General features: G+C 38.6%; 1 protein-coding gene across 1 annotated transcript in view; it reads left to right on the top strand.

The window, feature by feature from the left end:
• LOC149289210 (ras GTPase-activating protein 3-like) overlaps positions 1 to 17,125 on the top strand; it is a 55,945-nt gene extending 38,820 nt beyond the window's left edge. The window contains exons 10-23 of the mRNA XM_089490848.1: positions 1,693 to 1,841; positions 3,094 to 3,208; positions 6,206 to 6,280; positions 7,799 to 7,922; positions 9,636 to 9,742; positions 10,159 to 10,236; positions 10,346 to 10,423; positions 10,669 to 10,742; positions 12,877 to 12,983; positions 14,290 to 14,372; positions 14,647 to 14,855; positions 16,002 to 16,105; positions 16,356 to 16,539; positions 17,050 to 17,125. Of these exons, the coding sequence (XP_089346974.1) occupies positions 1,693 to 1,841; positions 3,094 to 3,208; positions 6,206 to 6,280; positions 7,799 to 7,922; positions 9,636 to 9,742; positions 10,159 to 10,236; positions 10,346 to 10,423; positions 10,669 to 10,742; positions 12,877 to 12,983; positions 14,290 to 14,372; positions 14,647 to 14,855; positions 16,002 to 16,105; positions 16,356 to 16,539; positions 17,050 to 17,125 (1,563 nt within the window). The remainder of the gene's footprint in view (positions 1 to 1,692; positions 1,842 to 3,093; positions 3,209 to 6,205; positions 6,281 to 7,798; positions 7,923 to 9,635; positions 9,743 to 10,158; positions 10,237 to 10,345; positions 10,424 to 10,668; positions 10,743 to 12,876; positions 12,984 to 14,289; positions 14,373 to 14,646; positions 14,856 to 16,001; positions 16,106 to 16,355; positions 16,540 to 17,049) is intronic.
• The last annotated feature ends 7,484 nt before the right edge of the window (positions 17,126 to 24,609 follow it).

Here is a 24,609-nt window from a genome sequence, read left to right as displayed (position 1 = left end):
CCGCCGCTGCCGGTGATCTTAACCATCCGCAAGATGGCGGCCGCCCTGTAAAAAAAAATAATAAAGTTGAAAAAGTTCGCTAGATGGTCTCCAGACCCTCTTGAGAACTCTGGCTCCACTTGCAGGTTAAATACAGATACTGCATTCAACCATACAAGTCAATGGAGCCCAGCTTTCTAATCACTATGTGATTAGTAAAATATTAAAAAAATAAAATAAAAAAAAGGAATTGGGGTGTTTTTTGATAGTATAAATTTATACCCAAAGTACAATTTGTGTGAAAAAAATACCAAAAAAAATACTACCACAAAGTGTGGCAAAGGCTGGTGGTAGAATCTGATGCATGGAAAGGGTTAAATACTACCATTTTAAGTACCTTGGGGTGTCTAGTTTTCAAAAATATATGGTTTGATGGGGTAAATTGTAGTGGCCGGGCTCAAAGATAGGGCATAGGCACAGACTGACCAAAATAGGGGGAAAAAAGCGCACTTCCCAAATGTGGCCTTTTAACCCCAAACAGCAGTCAAACCCATGCATGGGTGGTATCACTGTACTCGAGAGATGTTGTTGAACACATATTAGGGTGGTGTTTGATAGTGACGTATACCTGGAGCTATAAATTTATACCCAAAGTACAATTTGTGTAAAAAAAGCTGGAAGCTCTTGCATGGGTTTTTGCTCTGCCTCTCTACCTAGTGTCCTCGATCTCCATTAGGGGTCACGTCCACTTCATGTCTAGGTTCCACCCACTCCCCAGCCTTTCAAGGTCTAACTGGGGCCACCCCTGTCCCATATTTAACACCCCATTTTCATAACTACACCCCTTTCTTTAAAGGAGCAGGAGAATAAGACCTCTATGTTAGCCGGCTTTGGGAAGTTCCCAAAAATGCTTATGATTTTGCATATAATGCATTCTTATGAGCCATTTTGTCCCCATACACTATACAGCTACCTGACTGTAAAATTTAGGTATGCTAGTGCCCTCTAAGCACCTATCCCAGTTTCGGACCTTATATCAGAATTATGGCAAGAAAGCTGAGGCTCATTCGTAATTTCTATCCTAAGTTAAATGAATCATCTAGCTAGCTTTCCCCTGTTGCCTTAGTCCTTCAAGTGATGGTCCTTACCCCTAATTAGCAGATTAGCTTTCCCTCAACCTACTGTTGGGCAATGCAAATGCACATGGTGGTTTCAAACACATGGGTCTGTCAATTATTGAATTGTGACAAACGTGGTTTTGCAACAGGATTCCTCAGAGGTATGGTATTTTCCAAGGATAGTACACTGGTCTGTGAATGACATAGCCCAGGACTTTACTTGCATCTCAAACTTATAATGATGCCCATAGATGGGACAAAGGATAGTTCACTGTGGATCAGATCACAAGCTCCTAGAACATGCATGTCTTTCTCATGGACGTAGTGTTCCTCTGATGTGTGTTTTTCTTGTAATGCATTTGTACGTAGATATTTGCCCCATTATCGTACAGCAAGAAGCACCCAGTTTGATATACTTATCGTAGTTTAGCCTATCATTATATCTGAAAGGATCACATTGTTTGGCCCCTGTCCATGTCCCATATACAGATCAACAAGTTGCAAGTTAGAGAACAATCTGCTTTTATCTCCCTTTGTGCTTTTATTCTGTCAGCGCAAAATCTAATAAGGGCCTTTTCCCCTCACCTATCTCCAGCCTGTCTCAGCATCTGCTGCACATGTGTTGGGTGAAATCTGCAGAGAAAAACAGGAAGCGGCAATACCTCTGGTCCGGCTCTTTTTACATTATGGCAAGATTGTGCCTTTCATCAGCGCAATTGCAAATGCTGAAGTGAACAGAACACAGTGAGTAGCTGAAATCCTTGGATTTTATATTTAAAAAAATACCAGCTCCTGAATACATTATTCCATCTCTTCAATCCCTTTACTAAGAAACACCCATAGGCCCCTAACTAATCAAAATGGTCACAGAAATGGAATGTTTGGTAGTTATTTACTACAATATAATAGAATAAATAAAGATATTTATAATTATAGAAGTACATTAAACTCACACTTATACTTCGGATTAATATCGTTTTTTCGTATTGTAGCCATCTCAATTTTACTTCTGCTGATATATCAGGACCCTGAAAACATAATCCCTAAGGCTGGCTTCTTCTATGTGAATTTAATATTATTTATGCTATGACGTGAAACCTTACAGAAACAACTTTTATATCACAGTCCTATCCAGCGTTTTATATGTTTTTTCCTAATTTTCATAGGACACTGACTTTTTTATGTAAACTGTGGAAATATATACAATATATGGCATGACACCGAGACATGGTTATTATAGCTTTCATTAGTAAATAAAAATAGACGGGGAGCTGAAGCTTACATTAATACTTGAGAATGCCGTTGGCGTGGCCTCTTTATAATCCCATGGTTAAAAGGAGGCTTTGATTGGAACATTATTGCTACTTAACCAAGTCCGTGGTGTGGACAGCCATGCAGTCCATCTGTGTATGTGGCAGCAAGCTGTCCTTCTTGCTCAGTGGTTGTGGGCCTTTACAAGGTACAGCTGTCTGCGCGTATAAAGCTAGCTAAGGTCACGAAGATCCCAACACACTATTTTTAGCTCTCCTGTGCAGCCAAATCATCTTGGCACTGCGACTGAATAGCAATATTCGCAGCCGCTTATTAGTCTGTTCACTGTACTTCCATGTATCAGTTGCCTTGCTGTAGCCTCACCCTACGTTTTATTATGTGGTTTTCTTCTTCCCTGCCAATATAAATACGTGCCCTGTCATCTGCAGCTTGGATAATTCATGCTGTATAAAAAGGGGAGGAAAAAGGGAACCTGGCACGGCGATTCACCTAGCACCAAATGCCTGCCAGCAAGGAAGACTCTGTTCAGTTCTACAATCATGAGAAATTGCAACATTCTAGTGGTTACCAGAGCTTCTTATCCGTTACTGGTGAACGGACTTTTGTGGCTACGGTAATGCGGCCTGAATGAATAACATTCTTATAATATGCCGTCTCTAGTTTACATGACTTTGTGATGTTAAAATACTTTGACTTAAACAGAGCTCTTGTTTCTTCTTCTCAGAGATCCAAACACCATATTTAGAGGAAACTCGTTAACATCCAAGTGCATCGATGAGACGATGAAGCTGGCAGGGATGCATTATCTTCAGGTTACGCTAAAGCCAATTATAGATGAGGTAAATACAGCTCCCTGTAGCCTGCCATCTGTGAGTCAGTCTGAGGTTCATTTTCTCCCCGTGAGTGAGAGAGGGGCTTGCAGCAAGCTGAGGTGTTACTCATCCGTTCCTCATAATTGCGGAGACTTTGAATGCTAAACTACTTAGGTTTTATGTTAACTCGTTCATTCTGTAGAAGCTGATCATCCTGAGATAGCATGGGGTTTGGCTTGCTCTAAAAGCTAGTTTGATGAAAGTAGCAAGGGTTTGTATTTAACAAGTGATAACATCAGTCATTAGTGATCAGAACATCATTTTAAGGACACTTTTGAAGTCTCAAGGGTTACGTGCAACAATCTCTCCATTGGGGAATTTGCAGCCTTCGTACCACCTGTCCTCTGATCTCTGGTAATATTTCATAAGATATTACAGCTGACATTTTGCTATGGTTGCTGTACCGCCAGCCTTCCATAACTCTAGCTGTAGACTGAAACCCTAATGAAAGAAATTCCAGCACCAGTTGGGGAAGATCAGTGTGTGGCGTACATGAAATATAATAAGGGCCTGCATTCTGCTAAGCAGAAGAAAGTGCATACCTAAATCAGATGTAGGCAAGACAGCTGTGGTTTTTAATAGTGTCCCATGCATCTGCATGTCTATATATATATATATATATATATATATATATATATATATATATATATATATATATATATTATATATAAATATAATATAATATTGCCTTTCTCAGCATGGCACATGATACTAGGTTTTGCTATGATATGCTAAAGTGGAGTGGAATGACTCTAAAGGGAAATCTCTCGGGGTATGTTGATACTATTTCTATTGGTTGTAATCACAACTACCTGTCGTTTATATAATACACACTTTCTCACAGGACCTGCCCCGTATTCATACACATTTCTCTACCGTAACACTTAAAACGAAACCAGAGAAGCCTTATTGCTTCCATTTATAGTGGGATTTAACGTGGGACCTGTAGTGAAAGTCTGAGGTATAAAGGATGTCAGCGGTTTGGTGCTCTTTGTATTTTTTTTCTTTGACAGTGGTATATATATTTGAGCAGGTCTGTGGGTTGTCGCTAAACTTACTAAATAGAAAGTTGGCCTAAAATGGAACGTCTAATCTCCCTGGCAAGTTTCTCGTAGCAATTATTAATTCATGTTTGCCCATCTTTTATTTATATAGCGCCAACAATTTACGCGGCGCTTAATACAATACATATATTCAAGGGGTGTGACAAGATGAGAATCGAAGACAAACCGATACATTAGGTGGAAAGAGCCCTGCTCACAATCTTACAATCTTGAGGAATTATGCCTTTATCACTTTTTCACAGGATTATTTTCCGTATCCCCTCAAGGTTTTCTTTTATTCACCAAAATACCAAGTTGTCAATCTAAAGGCGATCCTTGCTTTTTTTTTTCCTTTGGTACCTTACACATTTTGATCAAACCTAGTGATTCCCTGGAAATATATCAAAACACATATGGATTTCAGCGGAGCTTTTTTAGCAAAAAGGACTAAGGGTATTTATTTAAAAAAAATTATTATATATATATATATATATATATATATATATAATTATTGTAAAAAGATCCTACATGCAGCCTGTTTGTCAAAACACATGCTCATTCTGTGTTCCTAAGAGCTGAAGTGACCAGTCCTTAGGGAAGGAAAAAAACCATAGGGTATAAATTAAAATATCTAAAAAGTTCCTTGCCAAACCCATTACATCTGGTCTGTGCAGAAAACGAAGAATGTCATGCGAACATTCATTATTTATTATGAAGCCTGAAGCAGTTGTTTAAGCGTTTGTAAGCTGAATTGGCCAACTGTGCATGTAACTAATTATAGCTGTTTATCACTCTAGTGCTCGCAGTTGGTTATTTAATGCAGTCGAACCTAAATCATTTGTGAGGCTGAGGATTTAACCCCTTTTCAGTGGCAGCCACACCCGTTGCGTAGGGTTACCATATTGGTCATTTTGCGTTGGGGTGTGATGTCATACTGTATGAAGGTGAGTCAAGGGGACATGACTAGCATGAATCCATCATCTTTGCCCCCCCCCCTAAAGAAATGGCTGATGTGATAACCCTGCCCTGGCACTGTAACCCGCTATACGTAGAAATGGTTCCAGATTTGTGGGAATTTTTGCACAGTATCATACCCTGGAGAGCTACCGCCTTTTTAAACAGTCATCAATAAACTGACTTATAAACAGATGACATATCCCACCTACTTATGTTACCTAAATTTATGACACAGTTTAAATAAATAAGCTGTATTTTGCAATTCAACTCTTCTGCTTGTTTAGTGCGCAAAATAGAATCAAAGATTATGCAATGTGCCATTAGTCATTTAAAATAATAATAAAAAGGGACAGCTGTTTTTTTTCTATTTTGCTAAATGTTAAAGTTGAAACCCATCATTCTAAGGCATTAATCAAACAAACTGAAACGCTAAGTTCTATCTTTGTGCCCTAAGCACTGTGCGTCTGGACATCTGGAGGTGTCAGGAGCACGTATGGCCACTGTATGATTAGATTGAGTAAAATCACAGCAATAATAAGAATTCCAGGTTTCTTTTCATACAATAGAATTATATATATAATATAATTTTGCATTTTTGAGACTCGGCTTTATTTTGGAATGCATAGTTTGTTGATACAAATGGAATGTTCTGCGTCTTTATGTGATTCTACATATTGTTATATATAAAATGAATTACAAAAGTGTGGCAAATAACCAGTCTTTACACTCCTTTGGAATCCCAAGTTGTAGGATAAACATGGCGGGCTTATCCATGTACACCCTAAATATGCTCCAGAGGATGTGTCCCTGAGTTTGTAGGGTTTTTACATTTTTATTTTAAGACCTCTTATAGAGGCATCTGTTATTCTTGTTTGGCTCTTTAATCTTACTATAGTAGGATACACTCTATCCAATTCAAGTATTATTTTCTGTAGCTAATTTTTATTTATTAACCTTTATGTAGATCTGTGAGTTCCATAAGCCTTGCGAGATAGATCCAGTGAAGTTGAAGGATGGAGAAAATTTGGAGAACAACAAGGTAAGACATTTGTTTTTTTTAATCTTTAGGCAGTTCCTTACTGTAGGAGCCTTAAAGGTTTACGTTTGCTACATTAAGTGCCGAGTTCTTAGCTATCATTTAAATTGTGATCAGTTGCCCAAGGTGGCAAATATGAGATTTTTTGTCTCATTTTATTAACTGTAAGTGGGATGCATACTTGCAAATGCTCTGTAGGAGTCCGAGTTCACGTTTCCGTGGTCAGCAAGCATACGCATGATCCTTCTAATCCTTTTGATTTTAAGGGGTGGGCTACTGAGCATGTGCAGAGAGTATTCTTGTGGTGTGCTTCCTAGGGCTAGAGTGCAGCTTTAATTTCATAGTTTCAGTAAGAAACAATCTAGAGCTGGTCATCTACCTTTGATTTTCGATTGACTTTGCATCAGGTTATGTACTGGTTACTGTTTTGTGGTGAAAGTGCACACACTAGTTTGGATTCAAGAAAAACTAGTTGCTACAGCATTGTTAACATAGGTCGGCGTGGTCCAGTCTGCAAGAATGCGGATGTTTTTCAGATTATTAGCAAGCCTCACCAAAACTGGTGGTTCTGAGATAAAACCTGTCTATGTGTTGTGTAATAATCTTTATTAAATGTTCCCTTTAAAATAAAATAAAACCAATTGAGATGTATATCTGCCTGTTCTAAGGCGTGCACCAAAGGTTTAGCCAGGGCATTTCATCCATATTTTCCTTTTTCTTCATTGGTATCCAAATTCCAGACCAAAGGAGAAGATGTAATAAACGTCCTAGTGGTTTTTTTAATATCTTTATAGTTGTATTGTAAACTTCTTCTCGTGACATGACCAACTGGGGGCGGAAAAGCAATTTAGAACATGTAACTGTGTAGTAAGGTGGAAGCCCTGTTCCTGTCTAGCTGGCTAATGTGCCAGTGGCCCAGTTAGGATGCCACTTGTTTTAATCATGGATCCAGCAACAAGAGGGACATGCACTGGCTGTTGGTGATTGACCAGAGCAAAATAAGTTTTCCCGCTCCAAAATAACTAATGGACATGACTACACATTTATTGTGTGTTTTTTAGGATTGTCTCACAAGACCACGTGTGCATCGAATAATATTTAGCATCGTGTTACATCTGCATACTATTCCCATAAAACTCATTACTCATTTTTGTAAAATAAAAATCCTTATCTAAGTCTGTTCACTAAAATATTTCTCTATCCGCCAGTAAACACTTCCTTAGACCCTAAATTAAACTATTGTTAATGACTTTAAATAGACAGGTTACAACCATGTCCATCACTCCTCAAAGTTCCCTTCTTCGTAGGAAGACACTCTACATCTTGTGGAATTAAAGTTGGGTCACTAAAAGTGCAACGCAACAATATGTATGTTGTATACATTTTTTCCAAAAAAATTTCACCCACATATTTTTAATTTAGCACTTAATGGAACCAGACTGGTGTTTTCAACCTTTTTTTCTGCATGCACATTCCTGTCTTGTTCAAAATATATATATATTATTTTCTACCCTCTTGTAGGAGAACTTAAAGAGTTATGTTGACCAGATATTTAAAGTCATTACCAAGTCCGGAGTGAGGTGCCCCACTGTCATGTGTGATATTTTCTTCTCTCTGAGGGAATCAGCTGCCAAACGTTTCCAAGGTAAGAAAAAAAATAAAATACCCACGTTCAAACAAAATAAATACTTTACTGTACAAACACAAGGTATGTGGGTGATTTTTAAAAAAAAAACAGTGTCATCGTATCAAAGGGCTTTGCTGAGATTTGTGTTGTACTTGCTCCATTTATTATTTTCACAAGACATGAGTGGGAAAAGGAATTTGTGGTTGCTTAACATACCTGCTATCGTTTATCGCCCTTGCTAAGTTTGGAAAGTTTGCCAAAAATTGGGGTTGTGTGTTATGGAGGAAAAATAATCACACACCTAGGTTTCTCTTCTGCAGTTCACTTTTATTTAAACAGGTTTCTTAAGTAACTTGATCGCAACACCGATAAAGAAAAAAAGAAACTTACAAATATTCACTTTTTAAAAAATAATAATAATATAGCTTTTTATCACATATAGCTTTTTTAACACCTCTCTGCCAAGCCCGACCAGACTCCTTTCAGTCATGGAAAGCAAGGCTTTATGATCACTCAAAGCCAATTTCAAAGTGCAGGCTGGGAAATATATATATTTTTTTACTAATGAAACAGGACATGTGATATGCTACACATTTTAAACATTCCACGGAAATGTGTAGATATTACAAATAAATGATAAGAACACTTAGATATTATATTTCACTCACATGTATCAGAAGTAGGCTTGCCAAATTACATTGGAAAAACTATACACAATGAGTTGGAGCGGAGTATATCACATGCAGGGAGATCTGTTTGGGCAAAAATATCTCCAGCATGGAAAGTAGCTGGGGGTGGCCAAAGGGCCAAATACGTATGATGGATTCTGTAGAATCCCCCAATGCATTTGTAAATGGAACACAACGGAAACTTAAAGGGACCCCGTAGCTATCATACGCATTAAAGTGCTTATGGCTGGCGTGTCCCTTTAAATGTAACAGCGCCATGTGGAAGCACTGTTACATTCTATTGCCTGTTGTTAAAGGAAAGGCAAAGCTGTCATAACACAGCCTTCTTTGTGCAAAAGGATATCCAGCTGGGAACCAGCGTGTCCTTTAAATAAAATGATGAAGCTAGTCCATTACCAGTCAGTTGGCAACCCACTCTTAAACTACTTGCCCTGTGGGAAAAACTGAAGCAACCAGTGAAAAAGGTCCAACCAGCAGGAATATATCACTACATTCCTTTTAATACATAACCCCCAAAGTCCCAGCCATATTGAGGGATACCTACAGTCATTTTGCTAGGAAGTCATGAATTTGGAACAATCACCATGCACACAAGCAGCTTTATAGTTACATATATATATAGTTATGGGTTTTTTTTGTTTTTTTTAAATCTTTGATACATACAGTACAATGAGTGTTATTACTTCAGTTATCAGATCTACCCATTTCAATGCCTCCTGTAAATATAGGATGTGCTGTATTGTAAACAAATACCCCTGTCTTCTTTAACCTGAGACAACCTGGACAAAAGCCAGCGTAGCTATACGTGATCGATGCACATAGCTGTATGGCAGCAGTGATATGTGGAACGTGAGATATCTGATGTTGTGAATCAAAGATGCTCCGGATGAATGTGAAGACATGCCAGTTACTTGTAGCCTCCCGATTTTCATTCAGAACAGTGTTTACGATTTCAGTTATTTAATGCTTCTTGCCATTAATCTGTACAGACACTGAGCATGTGACGAGTTTCTGTTTCTTTTTTTTTCCCCGTCGGCCTCAGATGACCCTGATGTAAGATACACCGCTGTGAGCAGCTTCATTTTCCTGCGGTTCTTTGCACCTGCCATCCTGTCCCCCAACCTTTTCCAGCTCAGACCTCACCACCCAGTAAGTGCTTGAAAGGCTCGTTGCTCAGAACTGGAAACAATAACCTCTCAGCTGACTTGGTGGATCTCCTGTAGCGAGCAGAGCGCACTCTGTGCCAGTCTGAACATTAATGTGCCGAATGCATTACAAGCTGCAGGCGTTGGGAACATATTTTGATCTCTGTGTACATTATTATCAGCAGCCTACTTGGTGGAAGCCGGTTATTTTTTATGTATCATAGTTACCTTTCCATCAGAAATAAACCACTTTTCTGTAATGTTACTGTAGCAGTGCCGTTACTTGCTCAATTTGGAGCAGTAGCTTTGCTAGTAGCTTTAGTGCTATTGTTGAGTTAATACTGCAAAGAAATGTGTTTTTAAGATGGCTATGAAGTATACTTACATCGATTTAATGATTGTATTAACTCTTCCCTGTAGGACCCTCAGACATCAAGAACGTTGACACTCATCTCCAAAACTATACAGACCTTGGGTAGCCTCTCAAAATCCAAGTCTGTAAGTGTTTTTAGCGCTCATTTCTTTTTTTGTTCTCTCCCTGAGACAAGGCTATGTTTTAAAGATGTTTTAATGCAATTTTAACAGTAACCCTCTGTTCGTGTTGCAGGCTAGCTTCAAGGAGACTTATATGGCTGCTTTTTATGACTACTTTAATGAACAGAAATATGCAGATGCTGTTAAAAATGTAAGTTATCTATTCTGCCCTTACATTACATGTATTTATATATCACCAATAAATTCTGTTGGGTAATATTGTGAAAGTGTTCTCAAAGACTTGATAAGCTAGTTAGGAAAGAGGCAATATTGTAGTTATGAATTCTTTCGTTGATCTTTGACTGATCACAATAGAGAAAGCTTATTAGTTTCTCTCCATTTATACTAAGCTCTTGTGTGTTTGTACCTAATGTGCATATCTGGTTGTTTTTGCAGTTTCTGGATTTGATTTCATCCTCTGGAAGAAGGGACCATAAAAGCATAGAGCAACCCATTCTCCTTAAAGAAGGGTAAGATAAAACAAAATCTTAGCTTTTTAAACTTTTCAAATTATTGTCATGTTCAAATTTTTTTATACAATATTTAAAATGTTATTTCTATCCTTCAGCTCATATTGTGTTTACATGGAAATGCTGATTGCATGTTTGAAAGTCTTCACTGAAGACTTCTCTTTACAAATCTTTGTACAAGTAGCGTAGCACGGTAGTTGTATGTTACCCTGCTAAGAAAAGGGCAGCTCTTAAATCTCAAGACCCCCAAAAACCGTAATCGTGTGACTTCCCAATTCTGTACATTGAACTAAACAAGCCAATGAAGATGGCATTCTTAACATGCTATTGCAAAACTCGTAAAACAAAGCAACCTATGCAAACTTGTAGGGCTGCAACTAACGATTATTTTCATAATCGATTAGTTGGCTGATTATTTTTTCGATGAATCGGATAAAAAAATTTACATTTTTCATTTATTTAAAATAATTTAATAAAGTAACGTAGGATGTTAAAAACAAACAGAATAAAAAACTTTGATAAAAATGCATTTCTTGTTTTTATTTCCCAACCTGTCCCCCACCCCCATTATGCACATTTGATCCCAGGCCTGCCACACTGCCTCCCAGACATGCCACACTGCCTCCCAGACATGCCACCCTGCCCTCCCCACATATGCCATATATACCCTATATGCCTTATACCCCCAGATATGTCACTCCATCCTCCCAAGGTATGCCATATACCCCCCTGATATGCCATAGTGCACTCATAGATTTGCAGACTCGTTCACAGACACAATACTTTTATACATAAATAGAGGGTTAATCTTCACTGCCCCCAGGATTTAGATTAGCCTCAGTTTGCCCCCCATTACCTCTAACTGCACCTTAAGTTAACCTTATTAATTAATTAAATTAACCCTCAGCATTAAATTAACCCTGAAAATAAGACCCCATTAACCATAACTGCCCCTAAATTTACCCTAAACACCCCATCAACCACAACTTCCCCTAAATTAACCCTGAAGAACCCATCAACCAAAACTGCCCCTAAATTAACCCTGAATACCCCATCAACCACAATTAACCCTAAACACCCCATTAACTATAACTGCCCCTAAATTAACCCTAAACACCCCATTAACTATAACTACCCCTTAATTAACCCTAAACACCCTATTAACTATAACTGACCCTAACTTTCAGCAGCCCAAATATTAATTTTATACTCACAGTTAGATGAGTTCTTGAGCCATGTGGACGCTATAGGAAATGGGTGGGGCCAGTCAGCAATTTGGCCCTGCCCCTTTCTTTCTCCCTGTCCCTCCCTGCAGTCACTGCCAATTGGCCCCGCCCCTTTCTCCCTGTCCCTCCTTGCAGCCAATCGGCAGTGACTGCAGGGAGGAACTGGTAAGTGTGAGTCACACTTAAACGGATTATAAAACGAGGGGGATTTTTCAGAGCATTTGCTCTGAACAGGATTTGATTTTCTTTCCAAGATTTTGAGGTCCAAAATAGTTCTTAAAAAGAAATGATAGTGATTTTAAGGAACCAAATCTTATCTGAGAGGGAGTGGGGATGTTAAAGGTGCTTATAGAAAAATATCATGCCCACCTCTGTGACAATTATGTTAATGGCGCCCTTCACACAGTTTCTGCCCCATATTTGGAAGCAAAGAATTTGACTGCAGATAAGACCATCTAGTCTGCCCGTTTTTCCTGATGTAGACACTTCGGCCACATTTGCCTCCTACATGCTTCAAAAGTATGCGTTGTGGTGCTACACTTGAAAAATACCAAATAGTATAGGGTATGTCGGGACACTGATGTAATATTGACAAAACCTTTCAAGAAAGAATGGATTGCAGCAGGAATCTTGAAGTTTTTCAGACGTCAGTATGTTGGGTAGCTAATTAGAATGTCACCTCTTTTAGGTGAAGAGTGTAAAGCAAACATTGTTTTAAAAAAAAAAAACTCTTGCATATGTTCCTGCAAACCTATAGTCAAACTAAAAGCCCTATTGAAATAAAATAAAGGACCCTGACATGGCACTAGAAAGGAATGTATTTATTCCAGAAATTACTAAGTAGAGCTAATTGTGTGCCTTATTTTATTGAAATGCTCAGAGTAAATGCATTTGTCTAATTCCAACAGGTTCATGATAAAAAGAGCACAGGGGAGGAAACGCTTTGGAATGAAAAATTTCAAGAAGAGATGGTTCCGCCTTACGAACCATGAGTTTACATATCAGAAAAGTAAAGGTAAAGCAATCAAATGCTGTCCTCTCTGAAACATGTTTCATCTGAGAGTTGGTAACATTATATTTTGAAGAACCACCACTGGGCAACCTACTTCTCACCAAACGGCTGACCAGCGACATTTTGATAGGGTGACCACCCATGAAAACACAGGTGTGCCGATGCCCCTGACTGTTACATGAAGCTATGGTTCATATAATAAAGGTGCCAGGGAGGCTGGAGCCATAGCAAAGTCTGTGGGGCCCACATGAGGACACCAGGTAGACAGTTCCAAACAGATTCTCCAGTTCCCTATACACAAAGTATCAGTTTTCAGGCCACCGCTTCCCCGTTTGGTTTTTCAGCATTATCCCCTGACGATGTGACATCTTCTGATACTCGCTTTGTCTACAATTAAATATGATCTCATCTGAAAGCATTCAGAGATCTTTGTTAAAGTGTCAGGATTGTTCTTAAGTTACAATAACCCAATTTAACTTTCATGAAAACTAGGCCAACTTCTTGTCATAAGGGGCAGAACCATGTCCTTCTTCACAATACTTTTTGTTTTGACCTTGATCTTGACTTTAATGAGTAACATATTTGGCATCCCTTTGTATACAGTGCAGTCACATTTATCAGCCTGCATGTATTCACTTGGAAAAGAGTGCATTTATTAAGATTTCAGGAACAATAAAGTGTCCTCTTATAATGATTGATGTAATGGGAATATAGCAGTATCTAGGAAAACAACTTTGTCATGCAATACAGAAACGTTTCTACAGTCTGCCTAGTTTATCTGGGTGATGATTTTATTTAGGGTAGAGCTTATTGTATTACTTTTTGGTAGGTAAATACCCAAACATTTTATCATTTACAATAATGCTGTCGGATAAAGTTTTGGTAAAGGATTATTTAACAGATGGGAAGCAGTAAACATGGGTACTGTATTTCATAACCAATACTGTTTTGCAATAGTAGACTATGTAATACAATTACAAGGCTGATTATTAAAGCAGAAATTAACAAAATGTGTACCAGTTAGAAGAAGTGAGCAAAATGAGGCGAATGTATGTTGTAAATACATAGAAAAAACACTGAATGCTAAAATTCACTAGAGGGATAGGAATTCCGTATCCCCAGTGATCCTATATGTGAGACTGCATAGGTTACAGAGCAGCATATAGAGTTAAATTCTATCGGTGATTACTCTTCCCCCAGCCGAATCATTTGCTTAGAAAGCCAGACTTTGGCCAGGCAATGCCCCAAGTTTCCTTTTAAAAAACACTAATGACCATGATTATTCTCCCCACTCCTTTATCTCCAGCAGGCGATCATCCTCTCTGCAGTATTCCCATTGAAAACATTTTAGCAGTTGAAAAATTAGAGGAGGAATCTTTCAAGATGAAGAACGTGAGTATTTTTACTCGATACTATAGTGGAAACGGATGGCAGGATGGTGCGGTTATAGTATTTTTAATACAGAAGGCCATTTGTTTGCTGTTTGACAATGTACAAGTGGAAGTGGACACTGCTCTTCATATTTCCCACCCATAGCTGATGCAATATATCAGACCCTCCTTAAATAATAAACATCCAGAGCAACACTTTTAGACACTTCTTTTCTCATTTGCTTGCCCCTAAAATTGGGTCACCAAAGCCTCCTTTTTTTCATTTGTAACACTAGATGTTCCAGGTCATCCAGCCAGTACGCACCCTGTACATCCAAGCAAATAACTGCGTGGAAGCCAAAGACTGGATAGACATCCTCACCAAAGTCAGCCAGTGCAATAAGAAGCGTCTTGCCGTTTATCATCCCTCAGCCTTCCTTAATGGCCACTGGTTGTGCTGCAAGGCTACCTCAGAAAATGCACCAGGATGCACTCCTTGCACAGGGTAAGTGACTAACGGCCAGGAATTTCAGAACTAACAAGTCTGCCATGGATCAGATGTCTTCAACTATTGGGTGATGGTTTTCATTTCTATTTGTAGTTCTATTTCTAGTAGTTGTATACACTAAAACTTGAGGAAGCATTTTATACACAAGGTTATGTTTCTCCTTTGAAAGGTTAAGGGTTAAATTGGAGCAATACAATATCGCGGTAAACCATTTCAGTACTGAGGCGTTTTAGTACCTTATGTTGGGTTAGTTAAGATTCCCCGTGTTTGATGCACCCGCAAAAATTTGACATCCTGTTTTTTCAAAACCGGTAGGGCTTTCTTTTGAAACTATAGAAATGATATATAATTTTATACTATTATCATTGTCATTGAGCTATAATATGTAAAAAAAAAATAAAATGGAAAAAGAACACATTTGTTTTGCAGTTTCACTTAGAATTTCTTCTACACAGTAGGTGTCACTGCTGAATAAGGACCCAATTTATCTTCTTCTAAAGGGCCATATTCATCCCTTACTTTTTACCCGATTATTATTTTTAATAAACAAGGAAAGTATAGAGTGCCGCGCACACAAAATGTGTAAGAAAACAAAAATATAATTGTATTCCGTATATGCTTGACTCCTTTTGTCCTTCTCATACAAAAAAAAGATACAACACAAACTCTGAAGCACCTAAGGAAGCCTGTTGGATGCAACGGGGAAAGCATCTATATGCCCAACCAGTAAGCGTTGAGCAACGGAAGTAAAGCTCATGGCAACCATTTTCGGGAAAGGCACTTCTTGTTTGCTTGCCCCTAAAATAAGGTCATCGGTGCCTGCAGATTATTTTATTTTTTTTATCACAGATTTCCAAAGGCCAGACTATAAATTCATAATTACAGAATTGTAATGTCCTCCTGTGTCAGATGGTACGTTCACTTGAAAGGGCAGTGGATGCCAAAAACAAACCAAAGATGCAACAGAAGGTGGAAATATTATATAGATAGATCTTGTTTGCTTGCCTTAAGTTGAGTGTTGAGATGTTACAGTAACAGTGTATCACCTGTATCATGAAATTCTACACGGTTACTTGACTAACAGGATTGCTTGTTATGTATTGTGTTTTTAAAAAATATATTTTATTGGCTGGTTTTCTGCAGGGGTCTGCCAGCAAACATACAGCTTGTCATTGATGGCGACAGGGAAACAGAACGCATTTACTCACTGTTTAACACCTATATGTCTAAGATGGAGGAAATGCAAGGTAAGGGCCACCTTTTATTGAAAGCAATATATGTGATCTTTGTTTTTTGTAAAGGGAAAACAAACGTTGCCGTTTAGATCTTTTTTTTTATTCACAACCGAAAAAATATGTATGTCTGATTTTAGTTTTTAGTAAATGTTCAAACTTCCATTGCTCTACACAGAGCACGATATCATTTATACTGTAAATTATCTTTTCTGGATCTTTTCCTTTGCAAATCACTGTTTATTTGTATTGTTTAACCTTCCAGAGGCCTGTGGAAGTAAGTCTGTGTATGTTGGATCTGACCAGGAAGAGTACAGCTGCTTCCTGATCGAGGACCCCCGTGAAACATATAAGACACTATGTCAAATCATTGAAGCTGTAAAACGATTACAGGAGGAGCATGCGCAGTACAAGAGGGATAAGTTTGAGAAGACTAAATATGGAAGCCAGTAAGTCAGAGCCATCACATCATGCTATTTGCTTGTCAAGCATATTCTGCAGAGAATTTAAGTAAATCATATGGTGCTCCATATTTATCATTGCTCCCATTATTTTACTTTAAAACCAGCCTCAAAGCAGCCTACTATTGGCTGCTACCTGTTTGGCAGGTTACCTGTTTCTGACCTACAGTGAGCAACAATCTAACATTCACCTGGGTGGTTTGGGGAAAAAAGTCATAAGTTGTAACGCGTAGTTAAGGCATAGCCAACATCTACATTTAGTATAACAATGTGCTGAAATTTATAATCCTTGGAGATGTTATCTGGTCACTACATCTTACTATATGAAGACAGCCAACTAAACAACTTTTTTGATTGTAGGATATAGATCTATACTTATATAGTTATATATTTAATAGATAAAAATGTTGGATTAACTGTAACTTTAAAATTGCACCTCTGTATCGCTATTATTATTTGTTTCTGTGATTCTCAGCGCAGCTTTTTTCTCTTCTACAGACAACATCCTATAGGTGACAAGAGTTTCCAGACTTACATCAGGCAGCAGTCGGAGGTGTCTGCACACTCCATTTAATTTTCCATAGGACTCACTTAAAAGAAAGTAGCTGTTCCTGAACGTGTACATATGAGGAGAGAGTGCTGTTCCAGTGACGTTCAGCATTTTTCACCCCAACCGAGACTTGCTGCATTTCCTATATTTGTGTATTTTAGGACTGTTACAGTATTTTCTACGCACTTTATTCATCTGATAGCAGATGACAGAATGTCTTAGGTTTGTCTCTGGCCTTCTCCTGTTTTTACGTCTTGAGAATGCACTTCTCATGGATCTCTTGCTTCGCTCTTTATTTTGTCATGCATTCCTAGGATCCATCCAAAATGAAGCATAACACATCCGGTCATGAGCCTCCTCTCTGAAGATACATTAAAGCTCTTTTTGTTCTTATTTTCTTTGTCACACAGAAGATAGTGTTTCTCACATATCTTTGATCTGGCTTATCATGCACTTTTGAGTATAAGGTTATGCCCACTGTTGGATTCTTAGTTTGAGACTGATCATACCCACTCAAATCCTTTCAGTTATGGAAAGCAGGACAGAAGATCTAGCAATATCAGATCCTGATTTGGAGTGCAGAGATGGTTACTTTTCAGATACCCCCTTTTTCTTTTCTTACAAAAAGTGCCATATTGGGTCATTTTCAGAGATGTTAATAACTCCATATAAATGAATTAATTTTTGATGCAACTACTGCTTAAAACCATCAGACTCCATCCCATCTTTGCCAAAATAAACTTTGAAAAAATGGATCATATAAGTCTGTGAAAAGATACTGACTGAACCCTCTTCTTCTTAATTTGACAAACAAGCAGTGAGAAGAAAGAATGAAGAACTAATGTAACTATCACACATACATCTTTGTTTTGCCTTTTTTTTTTTTTTTAATATATATATCCTGCCATTATATATCTTTGGATATAAGCCACTTCCATATTGGTGATAACTGCCATGCTAAAAGTAGAGGCGCATTTAGCCACCGGATAATGGTACAAATAGGAAAGCCAACACTCAGATTTCAGTGCCATCCTCTGTGCCAAAGTGTGTATGTGTGCCTATTGTTATATTTTGGCAATTGCGCTTTGCCTGTTTTAAGCAAGTAAGACAAATGTGTGCTGCACATATATCCAAAGGACTGCAAAACCCAGTATACAAGTTACTTCTAAAAGGTGCATTTAAAGTGAAACCTGTGTATAAAACATAAGTAAGTAGCGATAGGCGTTGATAACTGTTCAGCTGGTTGCTCTTATGCCATGACAAAGTCTTAAAGCTTAACTTCAGTAACAAAGTGACTTGTGAATCATTACCTCTTGAGTCCGTACTAATTCACATGCAGAGTGGTGGGTTATAATTCTTCAAACAACTAACCTTGTCCCCAGATGGCTTTGAGCAGAACTAGGGTTCTATGTACAAGAAGCAGAACTGTTGGCTTTCCATTACATGACCTGATCAGCAGACTTCAAAACGTTTCAGCACTGGAACATCTTTATGGCTTATTATTATTATTATCCTTTATTGATATAGCGCCAACAGTTTACGCAGCGCTTAATACAATACATAAATTCAAGGGATATGACAAGACAAGAATTGACAGACTGAGACAAACCGATACATTTGGTGGAGAGATCCCTGCTCGCAAGCTTACAATCTAGAGGGAAATGGGGTGACAAACTTAAGGCATAGAGAAAGGGTGAGAGGTAGTGTGGTGGTTGTATCGATGACAAGGAAGTTCTAGCAGCTAAGATGGTGTGCTTCTCTGAAGAAGTGGGTTTTTAGATGTTTCTTGAATGTCAGGAGGGAGGGTGAATGCTGAAGGTTCCTTGGGAGTAGATTCCTTATTCCTTATGGGCTCAGTGCAGTGTATTCTCAAGTACTTCTCAAGAGCTTGTATTGGACCAACATTCTGTATTAATGGGGTACTTTTGAGAAACAACTAAATTCCATAAAAAAATGAGTGTTTTTTTTTCAGTTAAGTAATATCTCTAGCAGTTTGGAGAAGGACTTACTTAGTATTAAACAGAGAAACCATAGACTATTTAATAACCCTAAACAGTATTTGCACTGCCCTACAGAAACCTCTAAATCTTTAGAAATATTAAGAATAAAGCAAGGTTACTTGTAGTTTTAGCCTAGAACATTTTGTATTGTTACTATCCATTTTATTCTACAGTGATTTTTCATTTTTTTTGATGGTTTTACCTAAAAATGTTAAGATTCTTTTGTGATATTGATATTGAGCTGGATGTAAAATATATTACCTGTGTATTTACTAGAGGATCTATGCGGTTTAACTGCTAAGAGTATATAGACTGCATACATAGCTTGTACAGTTTCTTATTGAATGAGTGTAGTTAAAGTAGTATAGTCATGCATTACAGATATAGCCGATCAAGAACAACAGTCAAATGGGATATCCAGAAATTTTCACAAAAATCTGTTATATCAGGCAAAAAAGGAAATTGGCAGAATGGTCACTTAATTAATTTGTCTTCTCTTGTACTTGACTTTCTGGTCCATTGTGTACTTCTGTTGACTGTGTTTTGTGTTATAAGTACTTGGTTGCATATAATTCAGTCAAAGTGGTTGAAGTAGTATCATTCAGTCTACCTGTTGTATAAAACATAGGCTTGTGAAAGATTCTAATTAATAGTCTGATTATTTTAGTCTATAAATATGGCTTGTAAATTGATCACTTTGGCTATGCCGTTAAAGGGACTACCATTTTGCCCTGTTTTATACTTACCTTATGAGACTTCCTGTTTTGGGCCTACCAGACTATAATGTAGAAAAGGGATTAACATAGCTGGGCAATATCTCCCTCCATCTTTTGTTGGATTACAGGTGCTGACTCATCCAACAAGGTCAACTAGCCAAAGACGGCTCCTAAAGATTAACCACATGAGACCTTTATATATATATATATAGTGTCATGCAAATCAGTAAGAATCTGGAGCATTTTTACCACTTACTTCCTTGTTGTAGTTAGATGGCATCACATTGAGTGTTTTCCTCATTTTGTGAATTAATTAAGTTCCTTTCAGTTCAGTTTTTGCTCTAACTTAAGTATTGTAGACTCACTACCTCCATATGTGATTAAGAGTTGAGGCTTTACCTCTGTTACAACCACACACGGTTTGTGTTCTATACACAAGGGGCTTTACTCGCTAAAGCAGGAGTTTCAACTGAATTCACTTTGGATTATGGCCGAGCCGGTCCTACATAATGCATACTTAAATCAGTCAGGTGATTCAAGAAATCTCACTGATTTCAATAAGCTTTATAAAGGACCATCCCAACTATTCTTGAAGCAGAAGCTCACTGGGATTGACCCTTTATAATGTATAGTCAAGTCTGAGATAAAACTGCAACTCCCTTTTTCGTGAATAAACCAAAAGCGAGTGCTAGATTTTATATCCCTACTACCTTAAAAAACAGAAAATGTATGGCAAATTCTGACGTTAATACCATAATGAGATAACTTCCTCCAACTGAAGAAGTCACAGGAACAGCAAAAATCTGTAGGATCTTGCACCATAGAGAACTAGTATTAAGATAGACTACACAGACAAAAGTATTGGGACACCTGACCATTACACCAACAGGTAGTTTTTTGACATTGCATTCTAAATACATAGCCATTCATATGTAGATGGTCCCCACTGTGCAGCTATAACAGCTTCCACTCTTCTGGGAAGGTTTTCCACAAGATTTTGGAGAGTTTTGGTGGCAATTTTTGCCCATTCATCCAGTAGAGCATTTGTGAGGTCAGGTACTGACTGATGTTGGACGAGAAGGCCTGGCCAGTCATGTTTTTCCACACCAAGCTCATTGAACCATGTCTTTATATAGTGTATATGCTTGTTTTTACATTTTGGCTAAAACAAATCTTGCAGGGCTCATACTGGAGCATATTGACTAGTCTGCTTGTGAAACTCGGTAAATTTAGTAGTAACTTTGTAACGTTAAGTCAATTCTTTGTGTTGACCTTTCATTAACTCCATTATTTGTAATAGGCCAATGGATCAAGAAAGAGATATGTATGTATGGACGTGGATCCAGAAAAATCAGCAAAATATGTACCTGTAATATACCGCCCATGTTGTAGATACTGTTACAATATCCTTTGTGTTTTTACCTGGTTATTAAAACAATTGTTTTATTAATGATGAACAACTGGCTTCACTGTTTCTGTTTTATAATATTGGAATGTACATTTTACAGAAAACTATTTTGTAGAGTAGTAAAACCTGTACAACAAAATACCATAAACCTCTTTAAACCATCAGCTAACCCGGGACTCTCTAGATCACGGTGCCTTGGGCACCCTGAATGACTAGGCACTTTGATCTAGATAGTCCTTCATTGCATTACATGGATAGCAGATTCTTTTGCAATTCTACCAGTAAATAGATTTCTACCCTTCACGTGATAAATCTTGAAATGTTTTCTCAAATAACCCTACTCTGACAATTGGGGCATCCCAATGCCAATTCTCAATGGGTCTCGATATAATATTACATGTGGGCCGGTAGCCATGGAGGCAGAAATACTTGGCCAAGGGTAATTTTTTTCCCCTAGTAGTCTTCATTGTTACATTTTCTTTTACTCCCCTTTCATAACACAGGTTATTACATTGCATACAAAGTTGTGCTTTGCTAATATTTATGTAAAGGTCAAAAACACCTTACCATAGACATGAAGGCTGTGCATCATATTTCACAAGTGAATGGGTCTCCTTTAATCCACCTGCAGCAGCAGTTACAGTTATGTCCAATCGGTGTTTTTATTTTGGAGGTCTCAGTTGAATACCATTGTATTTATTTGAAGGCACTGTATAGTTTAGGGCTGCAACTAACGATTATTTTAATAATCGATTAGTTGGCCAATTATTTTTTCGATTAATCGGATAAAAAAATGCAATTTTTTTTCAATTTAAAATAATGTAATAAAAAACGTACAATTTACACTTTCATCTCCTTATTATTGCAATGGCCTCTCTCTCTCGCTATTCACCTTCTTATTTTACTGACATAATAAAAGCTACAAGAACCCAAACACTGTTTCTCAAACTAGGTTTTAATGCAAAGTTATTAGTAAATATTCATATGTTAACTATTTTTCATATTTAATAAAAACTATGAGAAGAAAGCATTGTTTAATTTTTTTTTTTATTTACCAAACTGCCCCCAGTTATGCACATCTGACCCCCAGCTTGCCACTCTGCCCCATATATGCCTTATACCTCTTATATGCCAGATTCCACTGTGCCCCTGATATGCCTTATACTCCTTATATGCCAGTGATATGCAACTGAGCCCCCTGATATACCTTTTACCCCCAGATATGCCTAATATCGATATGCCTTATACCCCCTATATCCCCTGAAATTCATAATACCCCCCATACACCACTATAACTCATCCATACACCACTCTGGCTCCTCCCCCCTTCCATACACCACTTTGCCTCCCCCTCCCATACTCCACTCTGCCTCCTCCCCCCTCCCATACAACACTCTGGCTCCTCCCCTCCCATACAACACTCTGGCTCCTCCCCCCTCCCATACACCACTCTGGCCCCTCCCATACTCCACTCTGGCTCCTCCCCCTCCCATACTCCACTCTGCCTCCTCCCCCCTCCCATACTCCACTCTGCCTCCTCCCCCCTCCCATACTCCACTCTGCCTCCTGTCAGCAACGGAGGTTCACAAGACACCAGGGAGCCGGGTAGAGAGGCAGAGTGGTGTGTGGGAGGGTGGCTCCCATACACCCTTCTGACTCCGCCCCCCTCCCATACACCGCTTTGCCTCTCTACCCTGCTCCGTTACTAACAGGCACTTTCACTGCAGCTTCATAGAAGCCTCAGCGTAAGTGAAGGTGAGTAACGGAGGCTGTCTGTGCGATGCAGATGATTCTCTGTCAGCCAGCCGGTGGGGGTCTGCGCAATGCGCACAGCCAGCCTCCGTTACTGCCCTTCACTTACGCTGAGGCTGCAGTGAAAGTGCCTGTCAGTAACGGAGTCGGGAGAGAGGCAGAGTGATGTATGGGAGGGGGGAGAGAGACGGAAGTGAGAGACCGGCCGACAGTGAGGGGAATCCAGGTCCCCTGCAGCGTTGCAGGGGATCTGGATTCTAGTGTTATAATCCGATCTCTGAGGTCGGATTATATAAGGAGAGGAGTTTTTCAGAGCATTTGCTCTGGAAAAAAAACTCTTTTTATTATCGATAATTGATTCGATTAATCGATAATGAAAATTGTTGACGATTTTCATTATCGATTTTATCGATTAGTTGTTTCAGCCCTAGTATAGTTCTCATTTTGTACAAATAACGGTACTCCAAAAATGTTGAAATCTGCACGCTCTGTGTGAGTATAGACTTCCAAAACACGAAGGTGCATTATTTCTCAGTTGAACAAATATTTTTATTTATTTTTTTAGAACAGGTTCTGCTGTTTTGCATAGATAGAATTGGTGTAAATTCTATAACAATATGTTCGGAATGCCGAAACAATGATATAAGATTAGCCTCTGCATTAGTTTTTAAAATGTTGCTCAGTTAATCTTTAACTTTTACTGTTGTTCCCAATGAATTATCCTTTCTGGCCACACATACACAATGCCTGATAACTGGCTGCTCCAAGGCATATCATTTATCATATCTTCTAGTTTAAGGCCACTTGTTTATTTCTATTCACTTTTTTCCCTCTATGATGTGCTTTATATGTTCCAGTAAAACTGGCAGAACCAGATTGGGGATGACAAGGCGGACCTGACACTTTAAGGTCAGTGGATTGATATGAGAGGACGCACGTTACGTTTTTATGCTTGCGCAGCGTGCCACCAGGTGACCAGCGTGCCACCAGGTGACCAGCCATATCTAGCTGATGGCTGCACACTGTTGCATGGGCAGCATTTGCCCGGTGTACCAGATGGATAGTCAAAGCCTGTGAATGTGGGGTCCTCCAACACAACAAATGAAAATAAACCAAAGAGTTCAGAAATGTTGTTAAAATATTGTTGGTTCTTTCTCTCTGTCACTCTGGCTCACGTACTTGACCACGTTCTCAACCACTCAATCTCATTCACGTTCTCATACACTCTCTTTCACTCTCACGCATTTGTAACCCTACATTAATTCCTGATAAGGTTATATCACGATTTCCTACTTTTTGTAACTAAATTTGTCACCCTAAATATGGCAAGCCTGAAAAACTTAGAGCCTTTGATCAATAAACCAGTTACAAGGGAGATCTATGAGCTTCCCAACCAGTCCAGTTACAAAATGGTGTTGGTGTCAAGCCAGTACAACCTCCATAAAATGCTCAAAAGGTGAAGCACACATTAAAGTCATAGAACCCCAGAATATGATATCTTATTCCGGCACTCTGCAGTGAGCACAGTGGCCGTGAAGGGGCGGCCCCTCGATCAGGCCTAAGGCACCACCTAAGGTAACTATGCCTTTGCATGTGTCAATCATGATGGGCATGCCTGGAAACTCTCTGGGT

The sequence above is a fragment of the Sceloporus occidentalis genome, unplaced genomic scaffold (genome assembly GCF_023333645.1).
Source record: "Sceloporus occidentalis isolate IW3139 unplaced genomic scaffold, rSceOcc1.0.p SCAF_47, whole genome shotgun sequence".
Lineage (NCBI taxonomy): Eukaryota > Metazoa > Chordata > Lepidosauria > Squamata > Phrynosomatidae > Sceloporus > Sceloporus occidentalis.
The sequence above is the reverse complement of the archived record's forward strand: the minus strand, read 5'-3'. Positions and strand labels throughout refer to the sequence as shown.